The 12,220-nt window shown below is 53.6% G+C and overlaps 1 protein-coding gene across 2 annotated transcripts in view; it reads right to left on the bottom strand.

Moving 5' to 3' along the window:
• Positions 1–12,220, bottom strand: part of TMEM104 (transmembrane protein 104) — a 58,819-nt gene that overhangs the window by 34,969 nt on the left and 11,630 nt on the right. Inside the window, exons 5-7 of one of the 2 annotated variants that reach the window (XM_007091234.3) lie at positions 11,628–11,708; positions 8,315–8,414; positions 7,785–7,893 (exon numbers count right to left, since the gene is read on the bottom strand). In XM_007091234.3, the coding sequence (XP_007091296.2) occupies positions 7,785–7,893; positions 8,315–8,414; positions 11,628–11,708 (290 nt within the window). The remainder of the gene's footprint in view (positions 1–7,784; positions 7,894–8,314; positions 8,415–11,627; positions 11,709–12,220) is intronic. The other variant, XM_015541656.2, reaches the window with a different exon arrangement.

Here is a 12,220-nt window from a genome sequence, read left to right as displayed (position 1 = left end):
ATCTGCCTGCTTCCACAAGCACCGGGCTTTGGATTGCTGCACCTTTGCACGTTACCACATGGATACTCCCTTTACAAGAGACAGGCTTCTAAAAGTTCTATTTATAAATACTTAGTTTTCACAGAATGACATTTTACACACACTAGGAAAACCAAGTACTCAAGAGAAACCTGCAGCGAGTCCTTCTGTACAATAAGGGAGCACTTTGTAATAAATAATACCCCGCCCCCCCAGTTTGTTTTGGACTTTTGGATAGTGGGGTTTCTTAGGAGCTGAGTATGCGAGGGTGGGGTGGCCAGGTTATGGCACACAGGATGACTCCCCCCGACCCCATCCCAAAGCACCTCCCTGGTTGAACTGAGGATGGGGCAGGGTAGAAGGACAAGAATCCAGGCAAGTCAGTCTGACATCTGCCTATGTGCCCAGGAGTCAAAGCAGCTTGCTCTGGGCAAGCAGTGTTTGTAAGCACGTACTTGTGACTTCCCAGACAACAGATACAGGGGTAGAGACCTGGGACGCCCTAACAGGGGCAGAAAGACACGCAAACTGCCACTGTGACCAGGGGGGTCTGGGCAGTTCACCTGGCTCAGGAGCTAGGATGCAAGTTCCCTTCACCCAAGAGGACAGAGAACGCAGGACCCCTACCGATGGCAACGAGCAGCCTCTGAGGCTTGGGGAAGGGATGGTGGGGACCGTCCAGGAGTAGCTAGTCCCACCATCTTGTGATCCAAACCCCCATCACCTGGCATTTTTACAGGGAGCGCAGAGGAGGCAGTGCTGGGAATTAGGTGTCATCCCCTCACCCGGATGTCAGGTGCTGGCTGTGGCAGAGGCGGGACGGGGGGGGTGATGGATGGTTGGCTTAAAGCCAGCCGACAAAACCCATGTCCCTGAGAGCACATTAAAGACAAAAACAACAATCCTCTCACTGAGCTGGGGGAGGAAGCTTGGGCCAAACACCCAAACGTGCTGGGGGTGGGGTAGGGGACAGCGATCACCATGGTCTGGAGCCATGCTGGGCAGCGGCTGGGCAGGCACTGGGGATGGGCCGGAGGCTGCACCCAGGCAGCAGTGGCCGTGGGTGACAGGTGGGGTGCTGGGGGGCTCACGGGGTCCCTTGGCAGGAGTTTGAGAGACCCAGTGCTGGGATGAGTGACAGCACAATCTGAATCTCATTTAGAAAGGGCTAGACTAGGGGGATGGAAAACACCAAAAAACAAGAGGCCATTCCCGGGATGAGATATAGAGACAGCTCCCTAGAAAAAAAAGAGAGAGAGAGAAAGAAAAAGACAGGCCTGTCCCTGTGTTATTGATTTCCTTGAAAAAGAGAGACAAGCTAATCCTTTAAAGTCAGTCACTTCAACGTGAGCACCAGTGCTCGTGTGAAGTCAGAATTCCCTCAACATTAGAGCCCCAGCTCCCGTCTGGACTGTGGGCACACACATTCTTGGGGCGTAGGGCAGAAATCCACTCATTCTTCCTTGAGCCCCAGCATCACGGGTTGAAAGCAGAGGCCCAGCACGTGGGGGAGACCGTGCCCTCAGGCAGGAGTCCGCCCAGAGGCTCAAGTGGACACTCCACAGCTGGCAGAAGACGCTGCAGACCAGCACCAAGCCGAGCTCCCAGAGCGCGGTCAGGCCCGGGTCACCAGGGCTACCCCGCTCACTGCACCTGCAGGGGGTGCCCAGTAAGACTGGCAGCTTCCCACGAGTGAGTGGGGAGAAAGTGCGAGAGGCCAAGCAAATGGACCTTTCTGAGCCTCCGGACTGAGTGAAGAGGAAAGGAGCACACTGAGGGGAGGAAGAAAAGGGAAAAAAGGATGGGTCTCCCTGGTGGTCGCCAAACGGTCACCATCCCACCAAGGAGGCACTCTGATGTTCCAGACCCCGTAAGAACCCCACGCAGCCAGGAATCTCCTCTCAGCCCGTTACCGAGTCCCCAACTCATGTGTGTCAGACAGGAGGGCAGTGTGGCCCAGAGAAGGGAAACTGTTATCAGGCCATTTGTGGGCTTAGCACCCTGCTCTCCGCTTCCAGACACAGCCAGCCTGTGAGCCCTGCCCTCAAGACAGCTCATCTGCCCTGTCAGTTCCTGCCAGCCCTCGGGCACCACCCTTCCTAGCTGACTGCTGAATTCCATCCCACATTCCTGATGGTGGCAAATCCAGGGGCAGCACCCATACCTCATCCGACTGGGACTGTGCTCTGGGGCGCATGGAGGTGCCTCTGGAGGGGTACGGCAGTGTTCCCTGTTCCCGAGAGTCCCCACGTCCTGTTGAGTCACTGCTGCTGTGAAACCTTGCTAGCCCACACTCACTTTCTTCCTCGCTGGTCCTGAAGGCCTCTAGGCCACCTCCTGCCCCAGAATTGGTAAGAATACATATTCAAGTGATGGCAGAGGTGACCCACTTATTAGCAGATGCCACAGCCCCAGGGCACAGTGGCTGATGCTGAAAGAACACAGAAAGAGGCTGTGGCAGGGACAGGAGTCGTCCTTGGGAAGACGCGTCCAATTCCAGAGCTCCTTGAGTGTGAGAAGTCCGCTCTACTATCTAGGAGCGAGGGGCGGTAAGACAGGCAGCAAATCCATCAGGCAGACAGGCAGGGCGCACACACACGGATCACTGAACACACACCCGCCTGGACAGCGCCGCCCGCAACCCTCTGTAAACGTCAAGCTCCAAGGGCTGACAGATGGGTGCGACCTGCCCCTCCTCCCGGGCCTCACGGTGGGGCTGCGTGCAAGCCCAGCAAGCCTGTTTCCAGGGTCGGAGGATGGGGACGGGAACCCCAGGAGCCAGGCTCCTGTCCCTGCCTCGGGCCTGCGGCCCAGGGGAAGTCACTGTCCCCACATGTCAGTTTTCTCTGCTGTAAAGTGGGATGATGCCTCACTGTGCGGCTGGGAGGGCCACATCAGAAAGTAAGTGGTGACACAGTACACACACACACACCAACGCCGTGGGAGGAAGGGCCGGCTGAGGCCTGGCACTGCCAGCAGGCACCTCACTCCCCTCGCCACCTCCTCACAAAGAGGACATTTACCCCTTGAGTGGTACTGTTTTAGGAAGAGACCACTGGGTTTTAAAAAAGGGACTATTGGGAGTATGGAGGTCCCTCAAAAAATTAAAAATAGAACTACCCTATGACCCAGCGGTTGCACTGTTAGGCATTTATCCAAAGGATACAGGTGTGCTGACTTGAAGGGACACATGCACCCCCATGTTTATAGCAGCGCTATGGACAACAGCCAACATACGGAAAGAGCACAAATGTCCACCTACTGATGAATGGATAAAGAAGATGTGATATGTGTATATATAATGGAATATTACTTGGTGATCACAAAGAATGAGATCTTGCCGTTTGCAACAATGCGGATGGAACTAGAATGTATCACACTAAACAAAATCAGTCAGGCAGAGAAAGACAAATATCACAGGATCTCACTCATATGTGGAATTTAAGAAACAGAACGGATGAGCATAGGGGAAGAGAAGGAAAAATAAGATAAAAACAGGGAGGGGGACAAACCAAAAGAGACTCTTAAATACAGAGGACAAACTGAGGGTTGCTGGCCGGGTGTTGGGTGGGGGGGATGGGCTAAACGGGTGATGGGCATTAAGGAGGACACTTGTTTGGATGAACACTGGGTATGATATGTAAGTGATGAATCACTAAATTCTATTCCTGGGATCATTATTACACTGTATGTTAACTAACTTGGATTTAAATTAAAAAAAAAATAACTTAAAAATACTATTAACAAAAATATTTAAAAAGAAAAGGGGGGGACTACTGAGGCACCTGGGTGGCTCAGTCCATTGAGCGTTTGACTCTTGATTTCAGCTCAGCTCATGATCTCACAGCTTGTGAGTTAGTTGTGAGTCAGAGCTCTGTATCGGGCTCTGTGCTGACAGTGCAGAGCCTGCTTGGGATTCTCTCTCCCTCTCTCCTACTCTTCTAGGTAACCTACTCCTCTAGGAAGAGTCCGGCAGATAGAACTCCCTAAACTCCTCAGCCCCCAACACACACCCCACTTCTTCAAGGGGGTGTCCGGCAGAGGGCGGCAGGTCATCTGCCAGGCACTTGCAGGCTGCCATCTCTCTCCCGGGCCACCCATACCCTGGAGGTGGATGTCACAGCTCTTGTATCAAGGCAAGATGGTGAGCCAGGGTGACCTTGTCCTGTCCCAAGGCAGCCCACAAGGGGCCCCCACTTGGTACCATCAGTTTGTAGCCGAGTTTCCAGCCAGGATGAGCTCCGCTCTGCCATCTGCCCTCCCAGCTCTGCCTGGCTGGTGCATGCTGGGCTGCCGGTCACCCAGCAGCATCTGTCTACCTGTAAGAGGCAGCGGCTGCTCCTGCGAAACGTGAGGAGCTTTCAGCACTCGGGGAGTCCCACCGTGGCCCTAGGGCTTCCCTGACACTCTAGAGGCGGTGGCAATGACAGGGCCAGGCCCTGGGCGAGGGGTGGGAGTGACAGGCTGGAAGCACAGCAGGGACGAGGAAGTGAAACGAGCACTTGGCAGTGGCCTGGACTCCAGGGGACAGCAGCATACGTCCTGCCTCCCTGACACTCAGGACGGTTGGATTCCTGGACGGAACTGATTTACACACAATCCTACCACTTCACCACTGGTCCCTGGCTCCCCACTGCACAGGAGAGAACGAAATGCTCAATTCTGACTTTGTTTCCTAGTGAAACCGGAGAAACTCTGCAGAAAGGATCCCAAGATACTCCTCAGCCTGGAGGCCAGGTTACTGGTTTGAAAGAGTTGGGGCACCCAACACTTTCCTACTGATCCTTCAAAGGGGCAGGGGAGGCAGGCGGGGGGTGGGGTTCTAAGAATCCAAGCAGCTGACAGCAGGTCCTAATGTTAATTCTCACAGGCCCTTGCAATGGCCCAGGTCAGTCACTGCTGGCTCCAGCTGCAGTGGCTTGTGGGGACGCCCCTGGAAAGCACATATGACTCACGGGACCCCTGACTCCCAGCACCCCGTTCTGTGACTACTTCAGAGAAGGAGAGAGAGAGACTGACTCATATCAGCTGCACTGGCAATCACAGGATGTGGACGGAGGTCGCAGGGTGCAGGAGGGGAGGAGGAATTTTCCATTTGTTAAAGTCAAGGGCTTTGGGAGGCGACTGGTGGCCGCCGGTGGAGAAAGCTCCCTTCTTATCGTGATGCCATACACAGGCTGGCCTCTGGGCATAGTTAATATCCCAAATATTCTCATTCTGTGTGTGCATTTCAGTAGCATTCCTAGGAAGACACAGACGAGATCATTTCCAAAGGACTTTCTGAAAATTAAGTCACAAAATAAAAGCCTGTATCCTTATTTCCCAGGATGTACCATCCCAGAATAGCAACGAAGAGATGGTTCTTATGAGGCCCTTCGAAACATGCCAGCCGGGTAGGTGCCTCGTCTACCTGAGACAAGGTGACTGTGCATGGGGTGGGGGTGCTTTAAAGCTGCCTGATGCTTTGCCCCATCTTTTGGTGAAATCTGTCTGGCTGCTGCCAAAATCAGAAACCGCTGGTAGAAAGAGGCCTAACGGGAGTCTCTAGAAGGGATGAACAATCTCCTGAACATGAATGACTGAGGGGCAGGGAGGGGGGAGTACAACCCTCCTCCCTAATGATCTAAAGAGGCCACATGACGATGGAATGAAGACACAGGGATGAGCCCTGTGGGTCAGACTGGGAGTGGGGGTGGGGCGTGGGGGGTGGGGGAAATGCCCCTGTCACCTGCAGCAGAGCTCAGGACCAAGGAAGGAAACCCCTTCCAGCATACTGAGGGTGGGAGGCCCGCAGGTGGATGCACAGCAGCCAGCGTTGAAGGTTGGGATGTGCGTTCTTCAGAGCTACCCGCAAAGTTGTAAAAAAACATCTGAGACAATGCGGAGTTCTGTCTGCCCTGAATTTCTCGACACCAGGCGGAAGAGTACATGTGAACTGAATACCTTCTGAGAAAACCCAGGCCCCCGGCGGTGGACTGGGAGGTGGGGGGTGGGGGTGGGGGCAACAACCGAGAGAGAACAGGCTCTGCTTCTGCTCACCTTCCCCTTCCGATCTCTGTAGCTTTGGCAGGCCCGGTGGCAATCAGCCCTATGAGTTATAAGTGCAATATCTGAAATTTGAAGGCGGTAATTAATGCCTGTCTGCTTTCCTGAACGGCTCCTTCTGTTCGGTCAGGGAGCTATTGAGATTCAAGGAGGGAGGCTCCCGTCATGTGGAAGGTTTACAGGAATAAGTGAAGGAACAATTTAATAAGGCAATAATAACGCTTCTAAATAATTTACCAGACAAATGGCAGCAGCCAATATTCCCAGTACTCTGTATCTGTGTTGCTGGGGAGGGGACGTGCCAGGTAGATTCAGCACAAAGTCTAACAGTCTCTCGTGGAAAGACCCACCTGCGGTCTGGTGCCTCTGCCCTGGATATGCTCCTGTGTCTGTGTTGAGCCTCTTGGACCCTTTCCTCCACCTCCTCCTTCAGCCAGTTAGGATCTAGAGATCTAGAGCCTTACATTTAACTAACACTTTGGCTAATTTAATCAATGATGGTCTGTTTAAATGCTAAGAGGCTAACAGGCCTCAGCTGGGCTGCCCTCCCAGCGGCCCCCCTCCCCCAGACTGGGGAAGCAGGGAATAGTGCCAGGGAATGAACCTGCTACCAAATCCCCACCAGACCTGTAGTGGGGTGGCAGGAGTGGGGGGGTGGATCTGAGATATGATTCTAGCCACAGGTGAATGAGGGAGAGAAACACCAGACCATTCGACTGCTCCAGCAACACAGAAGTGGAAAACAAATCTCTCCCGTGGCCTGGGCCACAGGACTCCTTCGGCAGGTCCACGGGGCAGGACTGGGAAGGCAAAACCACCCTTCGGTGTCCCTGGGTTAACAAACTCCAAACCAGGTGACACAGCTGGCAGGTCCTACACAGGCCTTTGCCAGGACAGATAACAAGGAGGCCAACTCCCCGAAAGGCTCAGCTCTCTCCTGAACCCTGCCTCCCGGCCCCATAGCAGCCAAGTGGCCACGTGTCAAACTGTGTGTCACCTCACACACCTAAATATGTGTCAGGGTTGAGGAGGACCAAGAGGAGGCAGAGAATATTAATGGATGCCGCAAAAGGGAAAGGGAAGCATTTCTGAGTCCCGCCCACAAAGCAGGCAGAGATAAATAACTGCCTCTGGTTTCGTATCTTATTCCCCAAGACCCGTCTGGCGTGGTTTTCGGCTCCAACTCTCCCCGCCCCAATGGCACAGAGCAACCGAGAACAGCCTGGAGATTCATCTTCTTCCCTTGTCTGCAGGGAGGAGGGAAGACAGGGAGAGAGCTGGGCTGATCCTTCCCTATCTGGAGAGCCTGTGTGCGGTCAGGGCCAACCGTGAGATGGCTCAGTCCTGCGTGCCCAGTCAGGAAGCCTGGCACCTACCATATGCTCCGGGGCTGGCCAGGAGTAAGGTCAAAACGCGGCAAGTCTCTGGAAAATTAGTTCTGACACTCTTGAAGAGCTGTGCTCAGGATGCCCCTCAAACCCCGAGCGAAATTTACAAGAGTTCAGGGCCAGGAGCTGGCAACGACCCGAATGCCAGCTGCAAGTCACGCGCGACTGAGGCCTGGTCACCGGGACACACAGGCTACGTTCTCAGTAACGTGGTCAGTTTTGTGCCCAGGGCCGTGGCCCCAGTAACCAGCCAGAGCGTGGAGCTGTGCCGACCCTCCTCTCTGGTTCAAATGCCCCCAGCCACCCAGGCTGGGCAGAGGCGAGGCCACTCACCAGGTAGATGCGGTAGGCGTCCACGCGGCGCAGGGGCCCCCAGCACGGGTCCGTGTCGTTGTGCTTGGTGTCGGCCTCCACACCACAGGACTCGTTGCCAGTGGCACTGCTGATAAAGAGAAGAGTGGCTCAGTGTGGCCCCCGCTCAGCTGGAAGCAGACAGGACGCAATGTTACTAATTATGAGCCACCGCTGAGCCTCTGCTCCCACCGCCACTGCTTCAGGGCCAGACAGCCTGACTCTCCACGAATCACGCCCTCCTCCTAGGGCAGGTGCCACTGTTCCCAGAGAGCCATGTCCTGGCAGCTCAGGAGCCCCTGGTGGGAATCCTAGTCATTTTCCCAATGGGGCAGGGAGGGGGACAATGATGAGGGGCACGTTTCCAAAGGACAAAGTGCACAGCCGGCTGCAGTACATGCAGAAAAGGGCCTCGGGCATCTCCGTCCTTTAGATGCTGACAGTTTGCTTGGTGTTGTGCTTCTACCAAAAGCTCTGCCCAACTGGCCGAGCCGGGCGAGGGGGACACTCACCAAGTCACCTGCATGAGGGAGAAGGGCACGGCGGCAGCATAGATGGCCAAATCCCCGTACAGGTAAATGATGATGCAGAAATAGAACAAGTTGACCCCCACTGAAAGGAACAGAGTCATTGGTCAGGGAGCCACAGAGACGCCCATGTTCTTTTCTGATGGTGAAGTCTCTACCTCTTCCATAGCTTTCCTTTCTCAGGCTGTTTACTTTCTACAAAAAGAAAACAACAGCATCCTGTGGCTTGTGCTGCCTGATTGGTTACACTGCGATGCGGCAGGAGACACAGCCAACCCGGACTTTCACCTGTGAGGCTAAATGAGGCTTGCAGCATCAGACGCTCCGAAAGCAGGCAAATGCAGGGCAGTGTGAGGTGGGGGCTGGCTGGGGAGGCTCAGAGGGGCCTTCACGCTTGGGACAAGCTGCCTGGGCAGGAGAAGGGGAGGGACCCTGAGTCAGGAGGCTGAACCCAAGTGTGCCTGGATCAGGGCCCCTTTGCAGCCAAACACAGGACTCTACGATAGAGGCTGGTGGAAAACAAACAAACAAAAAATGGTCCAGCTTCTGAAGCTGAAATCAAGAGGGTAAAAAGCCCTTGATTTCTAAAGACCAAGTGCCTCATTCTGAGTCTGACTATTCACCAAGCCCTGGATGGGAAGAGGTGGCTGGGGGTGCTGGTGACAGAGGGGGCAGTAGGAGGGGGCACTTAAGACAAGCTCATGGTCAAAATGTTTGCAAGGGAGGACGCTGCCTTTGGAAGCTCCCTCCACAGAGGCAAACCTTGCTCCCCTCTTCCTCTGGGTGGGGGAGGGCTGAACCAGGAACTGGGAACGGAGGCTCTAGCCCCAGTGCTACTGACCTTGCTTCCTGACCCTGGCAAGTCCCTGACTATATTCGATCCTGTACAGCGAGAACTGTACCTGTGCTAAATTCCATGTGTGATTCGAGCTTTAAAGACCAGGTGTAAAAGCTCTGAAAAAAAGCATCTGGGCTCTACAACCTCAGAGTCATGCCCCCAGACAGCCAGTCTCAAACTCCTGTTCAGACTGACTGCTCATTTTTGATGTCACTGGTCTTAAGCTGCTGGCTTCTCTGAGAACAGAAAAAAAAAATGAAGTGACAGTTCCCTTCTAATCCTGGTGGCTCTGAAGAGCCTCTGGGGTCCCCAAGGGGAAAGCCAGGGACATGTTCCTCCTGGGCTATTTGAGGTCAGCTCTGCTCCTAGGAGTCTGGGGGAAAAAGACTAGGAAAATACGGTTCTTGCAAGAACTCTGGAGGGCCTCAGACAAAGTCAGTGTCCAAGCTTAGTGGCCCCTGGGGTCTGGCTGTCACTCAAACCCCACGCTCCAGGTACAGCCTGTGCCCCAGCCTGTCTTTCTGCTCTGACACCAATGTTCTCTGCAGAGAGGTGGTGCCCCGCCCCCCCACTCACCCTCCCTCCACTCGCCTGTGGACTACGGTGCCAGCTCTGGTTATAAACTGCCATTGACCCTCCCTGATCAATAAATTTCATTACTAGACACAAAATAGGGGGATCAATGAACTTCCTGAGAGGACAGCAATGACGAGGCCTGGCACTGCTGGTCACAAGTGAGCCTGGACCCCAAGGGGGCTTGTTGTGGGGGGTGGGGGGTTCCTTCCAAAGGGGAAGAGAACTGCCCATGAATTAGGAATAGAACAGAGCAGTGGTTTTCCCCCCGGAGTGTGATTGCCTCACAATCCTCACCGGGGACATCTGCCAACATTTGAAGACGTTTTGGTTGTCACAACTGACAGGTGCTATTGGCACCTAGTGGGTGGAGGCCAAGGATGCTGCTTAACATCCCACAATGCACAGGACAGGCCCCACAACAAAGAAGGACCCAGTCTAAGTGTCAATAGTGCTGAGCGTGGGAAACGCTAAGCAGAGGAGACAGTGTCCCCTAAGTGTGAGGCTGCTCTTGTATGAAAGTGCTCCTTTTTTTTCTGTTAGATCTGGGTAAACTAGAAGTCTCGTCTGGAGGGGGAGAAAAAAACACCAAAACCACAGGTTCCCAGAATTGTTACAGAAGTCAGGGCAGACTGTAAAACATGCTCATCGGAAAGGAAGTTTCAAAGGCGGATGTCCTCCCTCCAATGTGCGTTTTCTCTCCAAAGTTTGCATTTGCAGGGGGATTGGGTGCGGCTGCCAGGGGGAAAGGTTTATGCTCTTATCTTCGTCTAATGAGATGGGGAGAGGTAGAAATGGAGCAAAGGAAAATCACAGAGTGGGCTGGACACAACCAGTCTGATTTTCACGAATTCTGGAAGCCTCTGTGAGGCTGGTAGGGAAGCAGGAACCAGACCCTCAGGCAATCCTTGGCTGATGATCATGACATTCCAGACTGGACGGTCAAATCACACCACCAGTGATAAACCAAATGCTTAATGTCCTGAAAAGCAGTCGAGAAGACTCTGGTTTCTATAATTCCCCAGGCTCCAAGTTACTGCAGCCACACTGGAGATGGGAAAGAATCGGTGGAGATGCCACCCCTCTGTGACCAAAGGGCAGAGGATCTTCCAAAGATAAAATTCTTACAAAGACAGGATTTATTGAGATGTGTCTGACTGTCTCTGAAGGGGAAACGGACAGGTTTGGGTACTGAAAAACCATACCCTTAAACAGCACATCTTCCAAAGAACAACATTTGCCAGGGAGGTATAGAGTGTTGTCACAGAACACCCAGCGACCCAGCGTCTGAGCTGGGGGTGGGGTGGGGGGATCCTTTCAGCTGTAACCAGTCCTGCTAAGGAGCAGGTAGAGTGAGGAGGGGTCACAATCAGACACAGATTCCAAGACAGTAACCTTGTGTGTGGACTCCTGGCGCCCTCTGCTGGCCACTGGTGGAGAGGGGGGGAGAGAGAGACAGAGAGAGAGAGACACACACACACACACAGACAGGCACACACACACAAAGGCATGTGCATGGTGTATCCTACCACTGTCACAGGTAGCTGCCCTGTGTTGTTCTAGACTGAACAGTCCAGAAGGAAAAAGAGACAAGTCAGAAGCAATCGAGCAAGAGGCATAAAACTACCAGCCGGCTCCACTGGCTTCCTTCCTTGGAAAGCTGCTTAGGATTCCTGACCTCTATGAGCAGGAAGAGCCAAGGAGCTGCCTTTCTATTCCTAATGCTGATGAGTGGGGAGAGATTCAGGAAAACAATGAGAGCGGCTCAGGCCTCTCGGCAAGGTGGCCTTGCAAACGCACTGGGATCTGGCCGACACCGTCAGCCCCCTCCCTAGTTGTCAAGGTCTGTCAGATTGCCCTCACCCCACCTTGAGAAAGAACTCATACCTTTATTGAAGAACATGGAGGCCATCTGTCCCATCTCCACCCGGTCTGTGATTTCAAAAAGGTTCAGAGATCCACGTCTCTCTGTGGAGCCAAAAGGACAAGGAAGAGAAAGTGGTTTTCATTCAGAGAAGCTCCTAGAGGGGGCACTAAGTTCACTAAATTCTCCAGACTGAGGAAATCCTCAAGCATTTCAAATTCTCTTTATTTTTTTTAAGTTTATTTATTTTGAGAGAGAGTGAGCACAAGTGGGGTAGGAGCAGAGAGAGAGAGAGAGCGGGGAGAGAGAGAATCCCAAGCAGGCTCCACGTTGTCAGCACAGAGCCTGACGCGGGGTTCCAACTCACAAACCACGAGATCATGATCTGAGATGAAACCAAGAGTTGGATGCTCAACTAACTGAGTCACCCAGGTGCCCCAGCATTTCAAATTCTTGCAAAAACTTCTAATGTTTCTCCACTTGAAATGTTTAAAACAATATATAGAAAGGGATCCCAGGGGTGCTGGTAATGGAGGGGAGAAGAAAAGCTGGGTCACATGGCCCTGGCTCGGCTGGAGTGGGGAGGGACCTGTCAGACATGTGTGATTGGTGGGAC

The sequence above is a fragment of the Panthera tigris genome, chromosome E1, assembly GCF_018350195.1.
Source record: "Panthera tigris isolate Pti1 chromosome E1, P.tigris_Pti1_mat1.1, whole genome shotgun sequence".
In the NCBI taxonomy this organism is placed as follows: Eukaryota; Metazoa; Chordata; class Mammalia; order Carnivora; family Felidae; genus Panthera; species Panthera tigris.
This window is presented reverse-complemented; position numbering and strand designations above follow the sequence as displayed.